General features: G+C 35.3%; 1 protein-coding gene across 4 annotated transcripts in view; it reads right to left on the bottom strand.

Annotated features, from left to right (window-relative positions):
• POLR3G (RNA polymerase III subunit G) overlaps positions 1 to 24,657 on the bottom strand; it is a 41,240-nt gene that overhangs the window by 5,213 nt on the left and 11,370 nt on the right. For 3 of the 4 annotated variants that reach the window (XM_067731211.1, XM_067731212.1, XM_067731213.1), the window contains exons 4-7: positions 13,588 to 13,644; positions 10,924 to 10,974; positions 5,240 to 5,322; positions 1,178 to 1,324 (exon numbers count right to left, since the gene is read on the bottom strand). In XM_067731211.1, coding sequence (XP_067587312.1) covers positions 1,178 to 1,324; positions 5,240 to 5,322; positions 10,924 to 10,974; positions 13,588 to 13,644 — 338 coding nt within the window. The remainder of the gene's footprint in view (positions 1 to 1,177; positions 1,325 to 5,239; positions 5,323 to 10,923; positions 10,975 to 13,587; positions 13,645 to 24,657) is intronic. The other variant, XM_067731214.1, reaches the window with a different exon arrangement.

Raw genomic sequence — 24,657 nt, 5'->3', positions numbered from 1 at the left:
ATAAACCCACTGGTGGTGTTTTGGACTCTGTTAAGACCCAATACAGAATTCTGAAATTACTAGAATCCTAATGTTTGCTGTTCTTGTTAGGACAGATCTAAATTTCAACACAGGTCAACTCAAGTAGACTTTATAAACAGAGCATTTCAAAAGCCAAAGAATATTCAGGAAAATTCTGAAAAAGAAGGGTAACATGCTCTAAAAATATTAACAAATAATCAGAAGCTTCTATTAATTGGAACATCTTAGTGATAGTTCAGAAATGGATCAATGGAACAGAGTCCAGAAATACATCTAAGTAGGTGAAGGAATCTAATAGCTGATAAAAGAGAATTTCAAATCCATGCAGAAAGAAAATTTAGTACATGAGGTAGGCAACTGGCTAACCACTTGGAAACAGATAAAAATGCTTCTGTACCCCCTCACTGCACACCAATATAAATTTTATAGGAATCCAAAATTTAATGTAAAGTACTTGTAGCATATAATAAAGATTTCTCAGGTGGAGCAATTCAGGTGAAAAAAAAAGATTCAGAGTGTGGTGTGAGAAGCTGAAATGGAGTGAAGACAATGGTCACTTGCAATGCAGAAGAAACTCTCAGCCTAGGGTTAATGCATGAGACGTTTACAAAGTCCCAAAGAGGCCGTGACCAACAAACTTACCCTGCTTGACTGACTCCAGCTTATTTTGAAATACACCATGTTTCTGAAAGTTGGAAATCCCAAATCTAAAACACTGAGTTCTGACTGAGATACTTGAGGTTGGATTATGAATGTTCTCTGATAGTGTCCACATGCACGTTGGGATTTAAAACCTGATGGTATTGCAGAGTACCCCCTCAAACCTATGTGACTAAACCCTTAATTCCCTTATTGCTGACTTAAAATTGTATGTATATAGATCTTAAACTAATCTGATCAATTTCCTTAACTTGTGGACTTCCACTTTCAAATTTGCCTATCAAGTTACTTTTACCTCCTACATTCCATTTGGTATCACTATAATTTCAATGCTATAATAATTCTCCTGGTACCAAGAACTTGATGCCAGTGATAATAATATACCCCTGGTTCCCATCAACTTGGTTTTGGTTTGTTGGTTTACTTTAATTATATACCATATTAGCTCATCCTTAAGCTTAGTTAGCTTTGTTACTCTCCCAGAATAGACCATTACCTCTTCTTGCTCTTCTTCGTCATATTCCTCTTGTTCTGCAGCATTGTCATCCTCCTCATCATCACCTTCTTTACTTTTCTCTTTGCTTCCTTCTTTCTCTTCATTTTCTTCATCTGATTTTTCACCATCACCTCTCTTTTCCAATTCCTGGTATAAATGAACTTCATTAATTTAAATGGAAACCACTAGACTCTGACTTGCCTGCTCAACCTCAAGAGAACAGCTACCTATCACCCTAATTCTAACCCTCCCTTACCGACGCCTCCAGGCCACCACCTAGGACACCATGAGTTAACTCAAGAAAGATGGGACTAAATGGCCTGTCATTACACTGGTATTTTCTCTGAGTTTGCTACTTCATAACTGGGTCTTGAGTCATGCTGTGATATCAGCTCTGCTGCCCAATGCTTTATTTTTATGATTCCTATACTACCTCCTTATAAAATATTGAGTTGATTCTGTTTATGGAGAAGCACTTTCAGAATGTTATTTTGTTTTCCTTGAAACATGAAAGGAGAAAAGAGAATGGAATGGTAACATTTCAAAATGTCTATGTTTTAGTTTCTAAGTGAAACTGTTTAAAATAATATCAAGTCATCCTATTTGCAGATTATCCATGTTCTTATCTCTATTCTCCCTCATTATTTACTTCCCATTTCCAAGGATTTTTGTTTCTTAATGTATCTGGCAGGTACATTAAGAAAAGAGAGATTAAAACTCAAATTTCAGTAAATATTAGCAATTATTAGCAACTCTAAGAATGCAGGCAAAGAAGAGATGCAGAGTTAGAGAAACTTTGATTACCTGATGGCTCCACTTATCCACCTTGTTAAAACCACTGCCACCTTCTCATAAGACAGAGATTTAACTTTAAGATTACATCTTTATATTTCTATTGTGACTACCAATAATTTTTTCCATTTGATAAAAAGTGACCTGTTTTTATTACCATTACTATCCATTTGCTAAACTGTTCTAGGCTTAATTTGCACAAGTGACAGAATTTCACCAGTTTTCTAGGAGGTGGGGGACAGCAATAATTTCATATATTAATACTCATAATTAATGCATAAGATCACTTTAACTAAAACACTATTATTCTTAATCAGTAATCAGAACACTAATTCATAAATCTGTAAATACTCTACCCTATTATAAGATATTTGCTCTGTAGATTACATACAGAGAGAAAACATATTTTGTATTTGGTGTGACTACAACTTAACTATTCCATTTGGTTCTTAAATATTTTTTTAATCCCTTTAATTACATTCAAATTTGAATTTAAGAAAACCAAAGGCAATGAAAGACTACATCAGATAGTCTCAATTTTTAATAAAAATTCAAACTCTACCCTTCCTGTCACCTTACCCCACTTAGGTAGAACAAATAAGACCAAGGTAATAGACATAAGATGATTTATCTTCATACTGACCCATGTTACCTTATATGAGTTATTCCTACAATATAATGTGTGCAATTTTTAACACTTGGCAATCCCTTTGGAAAACTGCATGTAAAGAAAATAGTATTTACAGATTTTTTAAGTGTTTATAAAAACACATACATATAATGATGACATATTAATGTTAATTAAGATATGAAATTTTTTTCTTTTCTATTTTAATCAAACCCTAGTAAAAAGGCCTACAACCCACAAGATTGTATAGTTAAAAGGGAACTGTAGTGCTATACTTATTTAACTCTGTGCAAGGTATACGCTACATCTGAAAAAATCATGCTATTAGCTATTAGTTAATAATTAGCAACAGAGTTATTTAAACCAGTTATGTAAAAATATTTTTAAATATAGAATTCATTCAGTGCTATGTAGGGACTAGGAGGTCTTGATTTCCACTACTGCCACCTCAATTATCTTTAAATAAATAACTTCAACTTTATTTCTACTACATAGACCTAAATCAAACCAATAAAATACCTAAATCAGTTAACAAATATCAGATTTATGAAATTCAGAAAAAAGATATCATACACACTGTCTCATCACTTTATTCCTTTTGTGTTAAGATATTAGTTTTAATTCATCTACTTAATAGTCTCCATTTTCTCTTCTGTGAGATACAACTATTTACCCCTACTACTTTATGGATTTATTTAAAGAACAATGTGAATAACACAATGTGAAAACACTTTGAAAACAGTTGAATTATGAACAGTTAACAGTTCTAGCTTAAATACCATAGACCACTCACAGAGCCACCTGTATGTCATACAGAAATAAGCTCAAATATTAGTTTACTGCTGTCTGATTATTCACACAATAACCATGAGATTTGACTGGATGTCATCCCCTCTCCATCACAGAAGTTTCATTAAAGAAAACTTGCAACTACTTTTGCTGAAGAAATGAACAATAATGGAGTCATCTAGAAGCTAACTTTGCTCTATTAAATAAAGCTGCTAACTCATTGGGATTTCTAGATTTAAAATTCCAGTTTTAACAAAGTGTGTAATGAAAAAAGGTGTTTAAATGTAGGGAATAAGGAAATACAACTTGTTCTGATGAGAAACCACATCCAGAGGTCCAGATCTATCTTCCTTATAGCCCATGTCATCTTAGCAACTTCTTTCCAGGAAGTTTTAAGAACAGTCAGAATCTGTGTTCAATCAATACAAGATGGCTAGTTCTGCAACTCCATCCATCATTCCACCACAGTAAAACCTGACAGTTATTGCTATTCCTTCAACAATCCTCCTGGCTTGATTTTCAGACCTGTTATCTTCAGCTCAAGTACTGGTCAAAAGTAAAATTTAAAAAGATGAGTTTCTGTTACCAGATAGCTATGCCAACTTGGCCAGGCAAGTAAAAGTTTTAAAGCTTGACGTCCTCATCGGTAAGTAAGGAATAATAATACCCATCTCTCTTTGTTGTTATGAAGCCTTAAGCACATAATGGATGTAAATAGTTCATCAAAGAGCCTGCTATTTAAAAAGTTCTCAAAAAGCGCTAGCTGCTATCATTATCATCATCATCATCATTACCATCACCATCACCATCAATGCAAGGTAATTCACGCATTGATAGTGGGAATAAAGGGAATAAACTGGTATAACCTCATTGGAGAATGATCTGCCAATATTTATCCATATTTTCCATATTATACAGTACACATAACAGCTGACCTAACAAGTCTACTTCTAGAAATCTATCCTAAACATGTGAAATCACATACTTAACATGGATTCACTGCAGCATTGTTTATAATGGTGAAACACTAGATGAAACATAATGTCCATCAATAGATTACTGATTAAATAAATTATGGTTCATTCTTATAGTGTAGCCAAAAAAAAAAAAAAGAAGAAAAAGAAAAGAATGAGGGAACTCTTTCACAGACTGACATGGAAACATTGCCAAGATATTTTAAGTGATAAGGTGAAGAGGCAAAACAGTGCAATATGCTGCTTTTTTGTCATTAAAAAGAAAAAAAATCTGTATTTTCTATGCATAAAATGTTTCTGGAAGGATATATAAGAAACTGGTAACACTGGCCATCTAAAATAGAGGAATTTAATGGATGGCTAGGGACAGGGATGGGAGGGCATATTTTTAGTTTATTCATCTTTTTAATTTTACATCTTTTTTTTGAAATATTAAAAAATAAAGATATAAAAATTAGTGCCATAAGATAGGATTTTCCCTCAATAGAATCTTCTACACTTAAACATAAAGCAGAAGAAAAGCATTAAAAATACACATATACCAATAAGAGGAAAAAATGAGAGATCTTTAAAGATATACATTCATGTTTCTTTCCCATGCATAATCCAAATGCAAGGGGAAAAGAGGAATAGAGTGGGAAAGGAGTCAGGTGACAAAAGGTGAGGCAAGCTGACAGGTGAGTCGTAGAGAGGACAGAATGGAGCCCCCATATCTCCCAGCCAACAATGTTCAAACCTTGCTAGTTACCCTGTATGCTGGGCTTGGCTCTGCCAAGTGTACACGTTATTTAAAAGAGAGAGAAGGTGTTAAGGTGGAAGAAGACAAAAAGAGGTATGACATTTTTTCAGTTTGTTCTTATAATAAGAAGAAAACCTTACCTCAATTTTCTTCAATACATCTGCAGTATTAGTGAGTGAAGTGCCTTTGCCTGTATCTTTTGCCATTTTGGATTTGGGGCCTGCTGAAGTAAAACCACTGTTAACACATTTTTCTATAACAGCAATTGTATATTAAATGTCTTCGCCTTTTAATATGCCATCTAGCATGCTGGTATGCCATACCAGGCACACATAATTTGCAGGATGAATTAATTTTCCTAAAGAATGAACAAAATAAATCAGCACACATCACCAATTTTCCATGGTGAGGAGTAAACGATAATCACTTAATAGGATATTTTCTAAGACTGCAACCAGATATCTCTACTGAAAATTTGGATTGGCATTTACTGTCCTCAGGGCCAAAACTGCGACAATGTTCCCTCAGGTAGAAGCACTAGAGGGCCAGTGAAAGGCTCCCACAAATGTATCATCTGCACTGGCTTCCTGTTCACTCATCAGGAAATTTTAAATAGGGCAATCGTACCAGGTTTGGGAAAATAAAAAACAAACTTCCAGTTATAAAATATATAATCACGAGGATGTAATGTACAGTGCAGGGAATAGGTCAATAATATTGTAATAACTTTATATGGTGATCGGTGGTAACTAGACTCATAGTGGTGATCATTTCATGATGTATAAAAGTTATCACAACACTATGTTGTACATCTGAAATTAATATAATATGTAAGTCAACTATACTTCAATTAAAAAACATACAAGTGTAGAATAAATATGTATTTGCCAGTGGTTAAAGAGATGAGAAAGAGGTTATATTCAGGGCAGCATAGCATTATCTTTGTAATGAAGATTAAAATAGTTAAATGGAACACACCCATCATATGAATCTGAAAACTCAAAGCAATATAAATAAAATGTTTTAATAGCTTTGGGATACAAAATTTTTTAAGCTGTATCAAAAATATTGCATTTTGAGGCTAATGTGAAACTGCAGGGTATAAAGAATTGTTTCACATATAGATCCTGCTAGTCAGTTACCAAAACACTATGATATGTTACAAAATTGTCCCATGGTGATCAAAAAGTATTACCATTCTTTCCCAAAATCAAACTAAATACCTAGAAATTACTTGGTAACAGAGGAAAATATGGCTCAGAAAGATGTAATTTTGTTAAAGATTAACATTTAACCTATAGAAGAAGAAATTTTTAGATTGTGGTGCATGACCCATAACTGATGGAATTTACAATTTATTATGTGATACCAAATTGCCCCTTGGGGAGTCACTGAGTTCAGACCTCCCAAACATACATAGTAGTGAGGTTTTGCTCAAACAGAAGTTATAAAAAAAATAGTTAGATTTAATGACGGGTAACTATCTCTGTTCCCCTTGAGAGCAAAGACTGTTTAATCTGAATTGTAGCACATAAAATATCATATATGAACAAGCTCTCAATATATAATATTGATGCCAGAAAACACTAGCTAAGAATGTAACTTACATCAAGAAGTCTTTTTCTCTAAGGAGTTTTTATCAAATTATTTAAATTTCATACACATAAATCTGTTAAATGGATATTATAGAACATGGTCAGGTAAATAAACTTATAAAAATTATTAATCTCTTAGCCAAGAAAGTCAGTTGCATATTCAAGTCTACTCAGCAATTCTGGCTATGTATTATTTATAATTGAGAAAGAAGTGTCTAATTATGAAAAGTTGTTAAAAGACTGTTTCAACCCCAAAACATTTACATGAATTTTTTTTTCATCTTTGGCCAAATACATGCATATATTTGAATTTTTTTGTTTCTTTCAACACCTGCCAATAGCTGGTTCTTCAAGAAACAAACTTTTTCAGTCTTTGGCTCTTTTGGTATTGGCTACTTTCATGTAAATCAGGGGAGGCCATTTTAACAAAAGAGAGAGTATAAGCTTACCAGGAACATAACACAAAAATTATACAATATGAAATAAAAATATTAAGAAGAATGGAAAAAGAAAGTTTTGTTGTTTTCGTTTTCAACAAATGAAAATCCTGATGCACTGGAAGCTTTTACAAATCATCAATGTATATATGTGATTCTAGGGATGAGCAGCTGGTGGGATGTATTTGAACATTAATTCCTCCAAATCAGATATATTCTTTTCAGCTCTTTAAAGTCTGCTAAAAATTTGTGATCCACTAGGACGTGACCAGTATCATTCAAGCAAATGTTATTTTATTGTGAAAATAATATATTTGTCTAAGAAAAGCCAAGGGTATAAAGGACAGCAGGTAAACTATCAGATCTCAGTATATAATAATTCTGTTCTCAATCAAGCTAAATATTCTTATATGTTGTAGCTTTGAAATAAAACAAAATAAAAATACTTCCATTTAAAATATATATGTCAAAATTCACCAAATTGTATGTTTCGAATATGTGCATTTTATTATATGTCAACTATATCTCAATAAAGCTGTTAAAAAGGGGAGGGGGATCTCTTTCAAAAGACAGAAGTCGAAGGAGTACTTCCTAACTCATTCTATGAGGTCAGAATTACCCTAATGTCAAAATCAGACGCATATTATGAGAAAGCAAACTAAAGATCACTATCTCTCATGAATAAAGATACAAAACTCCTCAACAAAATATTCTCAAATCCAATCCAACAATGTGTAGAAGGAATTATACACCACAGTCAAGGGGGATTTACCCCAGGGATATAAGGCTGGTCCAAAATCAATTAATGTAATCCATCACATTAACAAGCTAAAGAAGAAAAATCACATGATCATATCAATAGATGCAGAAAAAGCATATGACAAAATCAAACAGCCATTCATGATAAAAACTCTTAGTAAGTTAGGAACAGAGGGGAAATTCTTCAACTTGATACAGAATATCTACAAAAACACCCTATAGTTACATCATACTTAGTGGTGAAAAACTTGATATCATTAATAATAAAAATCTGACATTCTGCCACTAAGATCAGGAAGAAGGCAAGAAAGTTCCCTCTCATCACTGCTTTTCAACATTTCACTGGAAGTCCTAGCTAATACAATAAGATAAGAAAAGGATACAAAAGGTATGTAGATTGGGAAGGAAAAAATAAAACTTCCTTTGTTCACAGACGACATGTAGAAAATCTGAATGAACTGGCTAAAAAACTCCTGGAACTAATAAGCAATTATAGCAGGGTTATAGGATACAGGTTAATACGCAAAATCAATAGATTTCTTATATATGAACAATTGACAAGTAGAATTTGAAATTAAAAACATAGTACTATTTACATTAGTACCCACCAAAATGAAATACTTAGGTAAAAATCTAACAAAATGATCTATATGAGGAAAACCACAAAACTCTGATTAATGAAATCAGAGAACTAAATAAATGGAGAGATATTCCATATTCATGGATAGGAAGAGCTAATATCTTCAAGGTATCATTTCTTCCCAACTTCATCTATAAATTCAACGCAATCTCAATCAAAATCCTAGTAAATTATTTTGCAGAAATCGACAAACTGACTCTACTGTATGTATGGAGAGGCAAAAGACCCAGAATAGCCAACACAACACTGAAGAAAAATAACAAAGTTAGAGGACTGGCACTATCTGACTTTAAAACATACTATAAAGCTATCGTAATCAAGACAGTGGTATAGGTGAAAGAATAAATACATAGGCCAACGAAACCAAATAGAGAGCCCAGAAAGAGACCCACATAAATACAGAAAAAGGCAACTGGACTTCCACATGCAAAAAAATGAATTTACACAGACTTTACACCCTTCACAAAAATTAACTCAAAATGGATCACAGACTTAAATGTAAAACACAAAACTATAAAACTCCTAAAAGATAACAGGAGAAAATTTAGATGACCTTGAGCTTGGTGATGACTTCTGAGAGGCAAAACCAAAGGCAGGATCCATGAAAAAAGGAACTGATAAGCTGGACTACATTAAAATTAAAAACTGCTGTATGAAAGACACTGTCAAGGAATAAGAAGACAAGCTACAGACTGGGAGAAAATGTTTTCAAAAGACATATTCGAAAAAGGACTGTGTGAAATAGAAAATAATATATATTGGTCTCAGCCCCTGGTTCCTGGCACAGAACTCCTAAAACCCTTATAACTTCCTAAAGTGACAATAGTGTGTCTTTTTGTTGTTGTTCTAATATGTGTCTAAATCCCTTGGAATTTACTGGGTGATAGGAGTGTCTTTTGTTCTAAGGCGGTGACACTTGGTGGGCTGCTGGGCAGCTTCAGGATGGGGTGGGTTATCATAAACATCAAGCCATGATTAGAAGCCTGGAACTTTCAGCCTCATCTCCCATCCCTTGGAAAAGAGGAGAGGGGCTGGAGATTGAGTTAATGATTGATCATGCCCATGTGATGAAGCCTCCATAAAAATCCCCAAAGTATGTGGTTCCAAGAGTTTCTGGCTTGGTGAACATATCCATGTACTAGAAGGTGGCACATCCCAATTCCACAGAGACTGAAGTTCCTGCACTGGCGACCTTCCAGACTTTATCTTATGTATCTTTTCACCTGACTGTTCATCTGTATCCTTTGTCATAATCTTTATTATATAGTAAACTGGTAAACGTACGTAAATGTTTCCCTAAGTTCTGTGAGCTGTTCTAGCAAATCAAATCCAAGGTTGGGGGTGGAAGGCATGGGAACCTCTGATTTGTAGCCAACTCAGACAAAAGTCGTGGGTAACCTGAAGACACACTATACTTGTGATTGACATCTGTAGTGGGGAGTAGTCTCCTGGGACGGAGCCCTTAATCTGTGGGGTCTGTGCTAACTCCAGTTAGTGTCAGAACGGAATTAAATTGTAGGAGACACAGCTGGTGTTACAGAGAATGGCTTGATGTGCAGGAAAAAACTCCATACATCTGGTGTCAGAATTGCTGTGAATGTGGTAGTGGTGTGACAGGAAAGGACAAACACCCAGCAAGAGTGTTTTTCCTACAGACTATCATCCAAAATATACAAAGAACTAAAACTCAACAATAAAAACACATTAAAAAACCCAATTTCTCCAATGTCTCTCCCACAACCTTATCTTAGCAAGCTAGCACTCGTCCTTCAATCTGGAGTTCAATTGTACCTCCTCAAAGAACCCTTCCCTGGCCTCCCAGTGAAGACAGTGTGTTACGTTTAATGTCTTTACTCCAACTGACTGTGAGCTCTGTGAGGGCGAGGATTACTCCTACTTTGCTCACTGTTTTATCCCTCTTAGCACAGTGTCTGGCAATAGTAGATGCTCAACAACTTTGTATTCGGTGGAATTATGAAAGAACAACACAACAGAAGGTTTCACTGTGATATTTTATGTACATCATGAAGTTCTATTCGACAGTTCCCAAACGTTACCAGTTCCAAATGTTTTAGTTAAAAATTTAAAATATAGCCAGTATAATCATTTTAAAACTTTCAAATATGCAAATGAGAATATCTACATAATTGAAAAGTCTTTCCTAGCACATCAAAATTCCATAATTAAAGGAAAAACAATTAAAAAAACAAAGAAAACAAAACAAAAAATCAACAGCAAAAGGCTCCAACAAAATAATCATAATGTCAAAAATATTTTAAGAAAAAGCATTCAGAACATTGAGTGTAACATTAGATTGACAGTTCCATATTAAATGGAAGTTAAGCAATAACCTTTTCCCACCTGGATTATTATTATTATATTAGTTAATGTACCTTTTTTGCATTTTTTTCTTGGCATCAACTCTCTAGGGAGTCTTCTCCAATCTGTGTGTACAAAAGGAGAAATATAAAAATGGCAGTTTCCTCTAGGAATTACTGGCACTAGCTATAACTATTTAAAGAACATGATAGTTGCTCATGCAAAGGAAATAAAGTTTCTTAATATCTGACTATACATATTTAGCTGGGATCAAATTATAACAGTGATATATTTTCTCCTATGAAGAAAAAAAGTTTATTAAAATAGCTTTGAAACAGTGTTATAAAATTTCTACAACATTCTTTTAACAGCTATACAGTATTTATATAATTAATTTCAAATACAAAAATTTTCATAACAAAAAATATAGAAAAATATTTATGGGCATGAAAAGTTATTCATGATATACTGGTAAATTAAAAAACTTCTAAAACAATACATACAGAATTCCATTTAAAAAATAAACCTACCATATAAATATTTTTATATATATTTGTGCAGAGAAAGCTCTAGGTTGGGGACAAAATATTACAGAAATTCCTTGCAAGTGTTAGGATTACAGCTGTTTTTCTTAACTGTTATTTATTTAACTACTCTGTATTTTGTAAGTGTTCTGTAGTTGATATGTATTTTTAAAAAAATTTATTTATTTAACTTATTTATTTTTGGCTGCATTGGGTCTTCATTACTGCGCGCTGGCTCTCTCTAGTTGTGGTGAGTGGGGGCTACTCTTCGTTGCCGTGTGTAGGTTTCTCATTGTGGCGGCTTCTCTTGTTTCGGAGCATGGGCTCTAGGCTTGTGGGCTCAGTAGTTGTGGCGCACGGGCTTAGTTGCTCCGCGGCATGTGGGCTCTTCCCACACCAGGGCTCAAACCCGTGTCCCCTGCATTGGCAGGCGGATTCTTAACCACTGCGCCACCAGGGAAGCCCTGTAGTTGATACGTATTTCTTTTTTTTTTTTTTTTTTTTTTTTTTTTTTTTTTTTTTTTGTGGTACGCAGGCCTCTCACTGTTGTGGCCTCTCCCGTTGCGGAGCACAGGCTCCGGATGTGCAAGCTCAGCAGCCATAGCCCACGTGCCCAGCCGCTCCACGGCATGTGGGATCCTCCCGGACTGGGGCACGAACCCGTGTCCATTGCATCGGCAGGCGGATTCTCAACCACTGCGCCACCAGGGAAGCCCTGATATGTATTTCTTATGTAATAAAATTTTTTTTCAAAAGTTAAAATATGTGATCACAATCCTAATACATGCAAAACTAAATAAACAATTCTAATAATTATAGGAAAACTTTAAAATTAAAAATACAAAGAACTATGGAAAAGTAAATTCCCTCCAATTAATAATTTTGCCTGCATTAATTAAACAATTCCTTTAATTTGTCACTTCCTTTTCATTTTTAAGCTTAATCAGAAAAATGATGCAACATGAAAATAGATAAAAATGCTGCCTGCTAGGGCTTCCCTGGTGGCGCAGTGGTTGAGAGTCCGCCTGCTGATGCAGGGGACACGGGTTCGTGCCCCGGTCCGGGAAGATCCCACATGCAGCGGAGCAACTGGGCCCGTGAGCCATGGCTGCTGAGCCTGCGCGTCTGGAGCCTGTGCTCCACAACGGGAGAGGCCACAGCAGTGAGAGGCCCACGTACTGCAAAAAAAAAAAAAAAAAAAAAAATGCTGCCTGCTAATAAAAGAAAAACTCAGTGTCTTTTGCAGAAAACATTTATATCTCAAGCTATTTTAGCCGAACTAATAAATTTTGCTTTAAATATGTTTCTTTTTATAAACAATACACAGGTGATCATAAGAAAGTATTTAAAGAGAATCATTTAGAGATGAATGTTTATGAAGTAGAAGAAATGAGAGACCTAAGACAGTGTTTTCAGAGGGACACAACCTTATCAATAATCGGCACTGAAAAGAAAGAGCACTGTAAGTCAGGAAAACAATAATGCTGTAAATGCAACTTATGCATTTACATACAGGCAGTTTCTATAACACACCAAGGACAGAGATGTCAAAGGAAAGTGAGTTAAAATGAGGAGACCTGGGTTTTAGAAGTATGGTCCATGTCGTCCTGACAGGTCTCTTCATTTCTATGGCAACTGTTAATTTTCTATAAAATGAATGAACTGGATGAGTTCTCTGCAGCCCCCTTTCACCTTGTCTCTATCCAAGGTAATTTTGTGAATGTTGGAAAAAAAAAAACCCTTAGGTATGGTTCTGTTAAAAAGGCATCTTAACAATCAAAAAGAGACTATGCCTGCTGGAAAGAAAGGAAGATACACAAACTTGGCTTAAAATATTCATAAAAATAGACTTGATTTCTCCTCAGAAGCTATAAAATCACGCAGGTGCACAGCAGTGAGGACTACTGGTATTAGAGACTAAAACTGTGATTGTGGCAAAAGGAAATGGAAAACCCAATGGTTCTGGTGAGCCCCAGTTTATAAAAAAAAAACAAAGTATCCTAAGAATTTCCAAAAAAAACACTTCAACCCTTCTGTGTTACAATATAAAAATCTTTTCATCTTAGTTTTCAAAAGATATATGTTGCTAATTAATTATAGGAAAAGAGCCAGACTCTATTTTCCTATGGTGAAAATACAAAATTTGTCCTAAAAAATATGGAGTAGGGAGATAGCCTTTAAAGATTATTTTAACATTTTCAGTTTTACAATTACCTGGTATCCACTCTTCTTTGTACACCTTCATATATCTTTTACTATATCTTTCAATATCTAGAAAAAAGATAGAAAAAACAAATTTTAAAATAATTGAAAACACCAGGTAACATCTTTTATTTCACATACAGGGAGTTTCTTACATTTCTCCACAATGTGTCCCTGGACACATACTGAACAGTTCAATGAGTACTACATGTTTAGGGAAGTGGCAAGAAGCACCTGGGTATGAATGACTGGGGGTGAGCAGAGACCTAAACCCTAATTATGGTTCTTAGAATCAGACAATCTGACTCATCTCTAAGAAAATTCACAAAAGCCCAAATGCAAGTCAGGAAGCCACTTACACATAAGGGCAGGGGGTCTACTTGGCATCTTCTATTTTCTTCTTGTGACACTGGCCTCCAGCTCCCAAACTCTAAACCTTGTATAACTGGAAGGTATTAAGTATCTAAGTGAGGATGGAGGGCTGTTTGCTTACCTCCAGTAAGGTAAGCAAATGCTTAATACACACATTTACTTAGGCTTCTCAGTGAGCTACTTTTCACAATCCATTGGGGAAGAGAATGCGGAAAAGGGTAGGAGTAGGCAAGGCTGGACTTGATGGGGCATGAATGAGCAAGCTGCAAGCCTTCCATGTCACTGCTGAGAACTCTGCAGGGACCTTACGAGCTCACCAAAAACAGGACTGTGGCTGTGGCTCTTGTTCTGCTTTGCCCACTTTGCCACAAGAAATTCCCTCGATGAGGGCTCAAACCCTTTCCCAACAGCACAAGTTAGCAAGTGACACCATTATACAATAGCTTGAAACCATGGTTCATCATAAAAACTGGTTTAGGAGGATAGTCATGAAAAGCAGACGGTAATATAAAAGATGAAAATATAAAAATCAAGACCCAAGTAGACACTGATTTTTCTTCCATGTTAAAAAAAATGCTTCCACAGATTCACAGATACAGGGAACAAACTAGTGGTTACGAGTGGGGAGAGGGAGGTGGGTAGGGGCAATACAGCGGTAGGGGATTAAGAGGTACAAACTATTAGGTATAAAATAAGCTACAGGGATATATTGTACAACACAGGGAATATAGTAAATATTTTATAATAACTATAAATGAAGTGTAACCTTTAAAAATTGTGAATCACTATATTGTACACCTGTAACATATAATATTGTACACCAAATAATACTAAGACCATGGTGTCAGACAAAGATAACTAAAATAAAGAGTAGATCAGAAACTAAGAGACAAGGTTTTTCTAGATATTTAACTGTTTGACTTCAATCTTGCTCTCAAGTTTTTCATCTGTAAAGAAAAGGCAAAAGAGAGATTCCCAGCATCTGCATTTTAAATTTTTCTCCAAAACAGATTCTATATTTTGAAAAACTTTAACCCTCAATTTACCAAGAAAAAATTATTACCATTTATTAATAATAATGGTTACTACCAATGAACCATTTTTATATTTTTAAGTTACTTTCAAATAATTTACAGAAGAATAAGAGATGTTGAAAACCAACTACTGGAATTCAATTTAAAAAAGCAAAGGATACAAATAGACGTTTCTCCAAAGAAGATATACATGGACAAAAAGCACATGCTAAGATGTTCAACATCATTAGTCATTAGGGAAATTCCAACCAAAACTACAATGAGCTACCACTTTATACCCAGTTAGATGGCTAGAACTAAAAAGACAGTAATAAGTGTTAACAAGGATGTGGAGAAATTGGAACCCTTATACATTTTTGGTAATGTAAAATGGTGCAACCACTTCAGAAAACATTTTGGCAATTCCTCAAAATGTAAAATAAAGAGTTACCATATGACCCTAGATATGTACACAATAAAAGTGACATATGTCCACACAACAACATGTATATGAATGTTCATAGCAGCATTATTCATGGTAGCCCCAATGTGGAACTGACCCAAATGTCCATCAACTGATGAATGAACAAAATGTGGTATACACATATAATGGAATATAATTCAACCATAAAAAGGAATGAAACAGTGATACATGGTTTACTGTGTATGAACCCTGAAAACATTATGTTAAGTGAAAGTAATCAGTCACCAAAGAACACATATTATGATTCCATTTATATGAAATGTCTAGAACAGACAAATCACTAGAGACAAAGCAGATTACTGGTTGCCATGGGCTGAGGGGGGGAGGGGACAATGGGGAGTGATACTAATGGGTATGGGGGTATCTCTTCAGGATGATGAACAAGTTCTAAAAATTAGATAGCACTGTTGGTAGCACAATTCTGTGAGTACACTCAAAGGCACTGAAATATTTTAAAAAGTAAATTTTAGATATGTGAATTTTATCTCAATAAAGCTGTTATTTAAAAAAAAAATTAATTACTGGGAACCTTAATAACAAAGTGTAGTAAACTCATTATACTCCACTATTTTCCTGGTTTTGAAGGTATATTCACCCAAAATGGGCTACATCCTTTGAATGCAGCTAAGTGTGCATCAACTGTGCATCATGAGTTTGTCATGTACAAGCCTTAAATATAAGCATTTCATATATCCTGATTCCAGATTTCAAATACATCTTTAATAAATTCTAACTGATTATTTCTGTTTTTTCTCACACCTGCACCACCCAAGTGATTCTAGATTACAAATACATTTCTATTAATAGCTTTTAGCTTATCATTACTTCCAATTCTTCTTGTATTTGCATCATCAAAATGTAACACTTTAAAAAACTGTTATGGCTCACACTTTTGTTGAAGAGAGGATGGCCCAGCCATCTTCTTTGATCTATAATTGTAAAACATTTTCATTATTAAATTTATAATTACCAATTAATGTGATCAATCCAATAAATTGTTTCATTTCTACATAATCTATTTCCTTTCAATCATCTTTGTCTTTGCCTTTGCCTTCAGCAGTTGTCTGTTACAAACTATATGAAATAAAATTTGGTATATAAATACCATCAAAAAAGAAAAAAAATATGGTCATGTCATTTTAGCAAACAGAATTTTCAAGGTTCCTATCACAAAATATTATGCGAAAGATTAACTGTATGAAAATACCATATGTCCTTTTCATTCTTAGAGATATACTGTTTACTCATTGATTCATGAGTTCATAGTAGAGAACAGTTAATGAAAAGTGATGAAATAATATCTATGATGATGAAACAGTAAAATATTTCAAGAGGCAAGAAAAATAAGATCACTAAGGTTCCAAAATGTATTTTAGATTTATGAAAGGGTCCAATTGGCCAGTATGGTAATGCTAAGATAATAGGAATTTTTTTTCTTTTCTAAAGCAAATTCTCTTTGTTCTTTGGAAGATGTCTACGAAAAAATAAGTAATGAATATCAATCATTACATAAAATAGTAAGAACTGCTCAAAAAGAAACTAAAACATTAAAATGGACCCTGACAGTATATTGAGAGTTAATAAACCAAACAAACTCCATTTGTTCAATAACAGCCCTTGTGGTCATAATGCAGGTAAATGTATGATTTCCATTAAGCTTCTGAAAATGGCTTACAGAACCATCACCACTGTCACCCCTGTTTCTAGCTCAGAGGACCCCAGTGGTTCAGGAACCTGAGCTGGGAACCACTGGACCAGATGCTCTCTATGCACCTTTGCAGCTAAAACTCATTAAAATAATAAAATTCATTGATTCATTTCTCTTTATTAAAAAATAATAAATTTCATTGCAGAGAAACTACCAATCATTTCTATAATTCTACCTCAGAACACTATAAACAAACCTTGAATCTATCACAACATGAAATATGTTTATTCTGTGCCCTCCGTTCTTTGTGAACAAATCTCAGTGCCCTAAGCCACCAGCCATTTGATGATCAGGAAGAGATCTCCTACCTTATTTGTCAAAGTCTGTACAGCTTTAGTTCTTTACATTAGTCCATAAATCTCTCTTTCCTAAAGCACATAGGTAGTGAGTGATGAGAGAAGGCTGGTGAACATACAGAGATGGAACACTATCTAGAATATGGCTCCCTATGACAGTTGTGTACTTCTATTCAGTCTGGCCAATTCTTTTCCATTCAAGGTGTGTATATGCACACTATATGTGTGTGTGTATGTGTGTGTGTATATATATACAACGTATATATACAGTGTATATAAACCTGTACTCATATATATATTATGTATTTTTAAAAGCCTTTACTTTCTTTTCATTTATTAATTTATTTCTTTATTTTAACATCCTTATTGAAGTATAATTGCTTTACAATGGTGTGTTAGTTTCTGCTGTATAACAAAGTGAATCAGCTATACATATACATATATCCCCATATCTCCTCCCTCTTGCATCTCCCTCCTACCCTCCCATCACATCCCGCTAGGTGGTCACAAAGCAACGAGCTGATCTCCCTGTGCTATGGGGCTGCTTCCCACTAGCTATCTATTTTACATTTGGTAGTATATATAAGTCCATGCCACTCTCTCACTTCGTCCCAGCTTACCCTTCCCCCTCCTCGTGTCCTCAATCCTCAAGTCCATTCTCTATGTCTGCATCTTTATTCCTGTACTGCCCCTATGTTCTTCAGAACTTTTTTTTTTTAGATTCTATATATACGTGTTAGCATAAGGTATTTGTTTTTCTCTTTCTGACTTACTTCACTCTGTATGACAGACTCTAGGTCCATCCACCTCACTACAAATAACTCAATTTCATCTCTTTTTATGGCTGAGCAATATTCCATTGTATATATGTACCACATCTTCTTTATCCATTCATCTGTCGATGGACACTTAGGTTGCTTCCATGTCCTGGCTATTGCAAATAGAGGTGCAATGAACATTGTGGTACATGATTCTTTTTGAATTATAGTTTTCTCAGGGTATATGCTCAGTAGTGGGATTGCTGGGTCATATGGTAGTTCTATTTGTAGTTTTTAAAGGAAGCTCCGTACTGTTCTCCATAGTGGCTGTAGCAATTTACATTCCCACCAACAGTGCAAGAGGGTTCCCTTTTCTCCACACCCTCTCCAGCATTTATTGCTTGTAGATTTTTTGATGATGGCCATTCTGACTGTTGAGAGGTGATACCTCATTGTAGTTTTGATTTGCATTTCTCTAATGATTAGTGATGTTGAGCATTCTTTCATATGTTTGTTTTCAATATGCATATCTTCTTTGGAGAAAAGTCTATTTAGATCTTCTACCCATTTTTGGATTGGGTTGTTTGTTTCTTTGATATTGAACTGCATGAGCTGCTTGTAAATTCTGGAGATTAATCCTTTGTCAGTTGCTTCATTTGCAAATATTTTCTCCCATTCTGAGGGCTGTCTTTTCGTCTTGTTTATGTTTTCCTTTGCTGTGAAAAAGCTTTTATGTTTCATTACGTCCCATTTGTTTATTTTTGTTTTTATTTCCATTTCTCTAGGAGGTGGGTCAGAAAGGATCTTACTGTGATTTATGTCATACAGTGTTCTGCCTATGTTTTCCTCTAAGAGTTTTATAGTGTCTGGCCTTACATTTAGGTCGTTAATCCATTTTGAGTTTATTTTTGTGTATGGTATCAGGGAGTGTTGTAATTTCATTCTTTTACATGTAGTTTTCCAGTTTTCCCAGCACCACTTATTGAAGAGGCTGTCTTTTCTCCATTGTATACTCTTGCCTCCTTTATCAAAAATAAGGTGACTATAGTTGTGTGGGTTAATCTCTGGGCTTTCTATCCTGTTCCACTGATCTATATTTCTGTTTTTGTGCCAGTACCATACTGTCTTGATTTCTATAGCTCTGTAGTATAGTGTGAAGTCCGGGAGCCTGATTCCTCCAGCTCCATTTTTCTTTCTCAAGATCGTTTTGGCTATTCCGGGGTCTCCTGTGTTTCCATACAAATTGTAAAAATTTTTGTTCTAGTTCTGTGAAAAATGCCATTGGAAGTTTGATAGGGATTGCATTGAATCTGTAGATTGCTTTGGGTAGTATAGTCATTTTCACAATGTTGATTCTTCAATCGAAGAACATGGTATATCTCTCGATCTCTTTGTATCATCTTTAATTTCTTTCATCAGTGTCTTATAGTTTTCTGCATACAGGTCTTTTGTCTCCTTAGGTAGGTTTATTGCTAGGTATTTTATTCTTTTTGTTACAGTGGTAAATGGGAGTGTTTCCTTAATTCCTCTTTCAGATTTTTCATCATTAGTATATACAAATGCAAGAGATTTCTGTGCATTAAATTGTATCCTGCTACTTTACCAAATTCATTGATTAGTTGTAGTTTTCTGGTAGCATCTTTAGGATTCTCCATGTATATTATCATGTCATCTGCAAACAGTGACAGTTTTGTTTTTGTTTCTTTTTTTAACAGTGACAGTTTTACTTCTTCTTTTCCAATTTGGATTCCTTTTATCTCTTTTCCATCTCTGACTGCTGTGGCTAAAACTTCCAAAACTATGTTGAATAGCAGTGGTGAGAGTGGACAAACCTTGTCTTGTTCCTGATCTTAGAGGAAATGGTTTCAGTTTTTCACCATTGAGAATGATGTTGGCTGTGGGTTTGTCACATATGGCCTTTATTATGTTGAGGTAAGTTCCCTCTGTGCCTACTTTCTGGAGGGTTTTTATCATAAATGGGTGTTGAATTTTGTCAAAAGCTTTTTCTGCATCTATTGAGATGATCATATGGTTTTTCTCCTTCAGTTGGTTAGTATGGTGTATGATTTGCATATATTGAAGAATCCTTGCATTCCTGGGATAAACCCCACTTGACCATGGTGTATGATCCTTTCAATGTGCTGTTGGATTCTGTTTGCTAGTGTTTTGTTGAGGATTTTTGCATCTATGTTCATCAGTGATACTGGCCTATAGTTTTCTTCCTCTGTGACATCTTTGTCTGGTTTTAGTATCAGGGTGATGATGGCCTCATAGAATGAGTTTGTTCCTCCCTCTGCTATATTTTGGAAGAGTTTGAGAAGGATAGGTGTTAGCTCTTCTCTAAATGTTTGATACAATTCGCCTGTGAAGCCATCTGGTCCTGGGTTTTTGTTTGTTGGAATATTTTAATCACAGTCTCAATTTCAGTGCTTGTGATTGCTGTTTATATTTTCTATTTCGTCCTGCTTCAGTCTCAGAAGGTTGTGCTTTTCTAAGAATTTGTCCATTTCTTCCAGGTTGGCCATTTTATTGGCATATAGTTGCTTGTAGTAATCTCATGATTCTTTGTATTTCTGCAGTGTCAGTTGTTACTCCTCCTTTTCATTTCTAATTCTATTGATTTGAGTCTTCTCCTTTTTTTTCTTGATGAGTCTGGCCAATGGTTTATCAATTTTGTTTATCTTTTCAAAGAACCAGATTTTAGTTTTATTGATCTTTGCTATTGTTTTCGTCATTTCTTTTTCATTTATTTCTGATCTGATCTTTATGACTTCTTTCCTTCTGCTAACTTTGGGGTTTTTTGTTCTTTCTTTAATGGCTTTTGGAAAAAGGTTAGGTTGTTTATTTGGGATTTTTCTTGTCTCTTGAGGTAGGATTGTATTGGTATAAACTTCCCTCTTAGAACTGGTTTGCTGCATCCCATAGGTTTTGGGCCATCGTGTTTTCATTGTCATTTGTTTCTAGGTATTTTTGACTTCCTCTTTGATTTCTTCACTGATCTCTTGGTTATTAAGTAGTGTATTGTTTAGTCTCCATGTGTTTGTAGTTTTTACAGATTTTTTCCTGTAGCTGATATCTAGTCTCACGGTGTTGTCGTCGGAAAAGATACTTGATACGATTTCAATTTTCTTAAACTTACCAAGGCTTGATTTGTGACCTAAGATATGATCTATCCTGGAGAATGTTCCATGAGCACTTAAGAAGAAAGTGTATTCTGTTGTTTTTGGATGGAATGTCCTATAAATATCAATTAAGTCCATCTTGTTTAATGTGTCATTTAAAGCTTGTGTTTCCTTATTTATTTTCATCTTGGATGATCTGTCCATTGGTGAAAGTGGGGTGTTAAAGTCCTCTACTATGATTGTGTTACTGTCGATTTCCCCTTTTATGGCTGTTAGCATTTGCCTTTGTATTGAGGTGCTCCTACGTTGGGTGCGTAAATAGTTACGATTGTTATATCTTCTTGGGTTGATCTCTGGATCATTATGTAGTGTCCTTCTTTGTCTCTTGTAATAGTCTTTATTTTGAAGTCTATTTTGTCTGATATGAGAATTGCTACTCCAGCTTTCTTTTGGTTTCCATTTGCATGGAATATCTTTCCATCCCCTCACTTTCAGTCTGTATGTGTCCCTAGGTGTGAAGTGGGTCTCTTGTAGACAGCATATATATGGGTCTTGTTTTTGTATCCATTCAGTCAGTCTATGTCTTTTGGTTGGAGCATTTAATTCATTTACATTTAGGGTAGTTATTGATATGTATGTTCCTATTACCATTTTCTAAATTGTTTTGGGTTTGTTATTATAGGTCTTCTTCTCTTTTGTTTCCTGCCTAGAGAAGTTCTTTTAGCGTTTGTTGTACAGCTGGTTTGGTGGTGCTGAATTCTTTTAGCTTTTGCTTGTCTGTAAAGCTTTTAATTTCTCCGTTGAATCTGAATAAGATCCTTGCTGGGTACAGTAATCTTGGTTGTAAGTTTTTCCCTTTCATCACTTTAAATATGTCCTGCCACTCCCTTCTGGCTTTCAGAGTTTCTGCTGAAGGATGAGCTGTTAACCTTATGGGGATTCCCTTGTATATTATCTGTTCCTTTTCCCTTGTTGCTTTTAACATTTTTTCTTTGTATTTAATTTTTGATAGTTTGATTAATATGTGTCTTGGCATGTTTCTCCTTGGATTTATCTTGTATGGGACTCTCTGTGCTTCCTGGACTTAATTGACTATTTCCTTTCCTATATTCGGGAAGTTTTCAACTGTAATCTCTTCAAATATTTTCTCAGTCCCTTTCTTTTTCTCTTCTTCTTCTGGAATCCTTATAATTTGAATGTTAGTGCGTTTAATGTTGTCCCAGAGGTCTCTGAGACTGTGCTTAATTCTTTTCATTCTTTTTTCTTTATTCTGCTCTGTGGTAGTTATTTCCACTATTCTATCTTCCAGGTCTCTTATCTGTTCTTCTGCCTCAGTTATTGTGCTATTGATTCCTTCTAGAGAATTTTTAATTTTATTATTGTGTTCTTCATCATTGTTTGTTTGCTCTTTAGTTCTTCTAGGTCCTTGTTAAACGTTTCTTGTATTTTCTCCATTCTTTTTCCAAGATTTTGGATCATCTTTACTATCATTATTCTGAATTCTTTTTCAGGTAGACTGCCTATTTCCTCATTTGTTTGGTCTGGTGGGTTTTTATCTTGCTCCTTCATCTGCTGTGTGTTTCTCTGTCTTCTCATTTTGTTTAACTTACTGTGTTTAGGATCTCCTTTTCACAGGCTGCAGGTTCGTAGTTCCCGTTGTTTTTGGTGTCTGCCCCCAGTGGCGAAGGTTGGTTCAGTGGGTTGTGTAGGCTTCCCGGTGAGGGGACTGGTGCCTGTGTTCTGGTGGATAAGGCTGGATCTTGTCTTTCTGGTGGGCAGGACCGCGTCTGGTGGTGTGTTTTGGGGTGTCTGTGACCTTATTATGATTTTAGGCAGCCTCTCTGCTAATGGATGGGGTTGTGTTCCTGTTTTGCTAGTTGTTTGGCATAGGGTGTCCAGCACCATAGCTTGTTGTTCGTTGAGTAGAGCTGGGTCTTAGTGTTGAGATGGAGATCTCTGGGAGAGCTTTCACTGTTTGATATTACCTGGAGCCGGGAGGTCTCTGGTGGACAAATGTCCTGAGCTTGGCTCTCCCACCTCAGAGGCACAGGCCTGACACCCAGCCAGAGCACCAAGACAGCGTCAGCCACAGGGCTCTGATATTAGTAGTGCCAGAAGGCTCTTAACAGCGGTCTCAGCCACAGAATCTCAGCTTAGTGACATGCTCTGTGCCTTTGTAGGAGCCGCGACACCCCCACCCCCCCACCGGCTGCATGCTCTTCCGGCTCTGCACCAACCCTCCTTCCTCCATGTGCCTCTAGGTGGTGCCCTGGGCCTTGTGTGCCTTTTACACGTGGTAAATGGAGGCTCAGAATGCAGGTCAGCCGAGGTCATGCCCCAACCCAAAAAGCCTTTACTTTCAACCATAGTTTTTTTTAATAACACATTATATCAGGAAAGAGAGGTAAACATGAGTATATTCAAAGAGAATATACTTGTATCAGTTTAGAAAATTCTATGCAAGAGGTTTCTTCTGGAACAGTAACAAAAGATTCCTTATATATTTAAATACTTTATTATGCAGTTATCAAAGGTAAAGATCTGGGATTCCCAGGTGGCGCAGTGGTTGAGAGTCTGCCTGCTGATGCAGGGGACACGGGTTCGTGTCCTGGTCCAGGAAGCTTCCACATGCTGCGGAGTGCCTGGGCCCGTGAGCCATGGCCGCTGAGCCCGCGTGTCCGGAGCCTGTGCTCCGCAACAGGAGAGGCCACAACAGTGAGAGGCCCACGTACCACAAAAAAAAAAAAAAAAAAAAAAAAAAAGGTAAAGACGGTCTTGATCCAGGTATAAGCCAGCTGCTCTCCGAAACCATGAACAAAATTATGTTCCTGGTTTAAAAGACTCAAATAAATGTTTCCATGGTATGACATACTTTTAAATTGGACATGTACTTTAATAACAACCACATTTAAGTAAGTACATCCCATAATCTAGAGAAGAGACTAATTTTAAAAAGCCTAACTAATTTAAAAAAGCCTAAAGTATATCCTACACTATTCACTAAGATTGAATATTTATTAGTTCATTTAATCTTACTTATTTAAATCTTTAAAATGAGATTTAATTTCATTTTTAAACTCAAATAGAGAAAAGCATGCAACATAATCATGAAAGTAAAAAAATTCAGTATTTTTGAGGTAAAAATATCAAACCATTTATTACATAACTTCAAGAAGCTATGTTTTGAAAAATTAAATAAACTTGTCTGAAATGTTTCTTACAATTATAAGCACGTGTAGTATTACTATATAAGCCTTCCTTTTTGATTCTTATCCAATCTAAATCTTTTAGAATAAGGGAAAAGGGTTATGTATTTTTAATACTAATGG

The sequence above is a fragment of the Pseudorca crassidens genome, chromosome 3 (genome assembly GCF_039906515.1).
Source record: "Pseudorca crassidens isolate mPseCra1 chromosome 3, mPseCra1.hap1, whole genome shotgun sequence".
In the NCBI taxonomy this organism is placed as follows: domain Eukaryota; kingdom Metazoa; phylum Chordata; class Mammalia; order Artiodactyla; family Delphinidae; genus Pseudorca; species Pseudorca crassidens.
The sequence above is the reverse complement of the archived record's forward strand: the minus strand, read 5'-3'. Positions and strand labels throughout refer to the sequence as shown.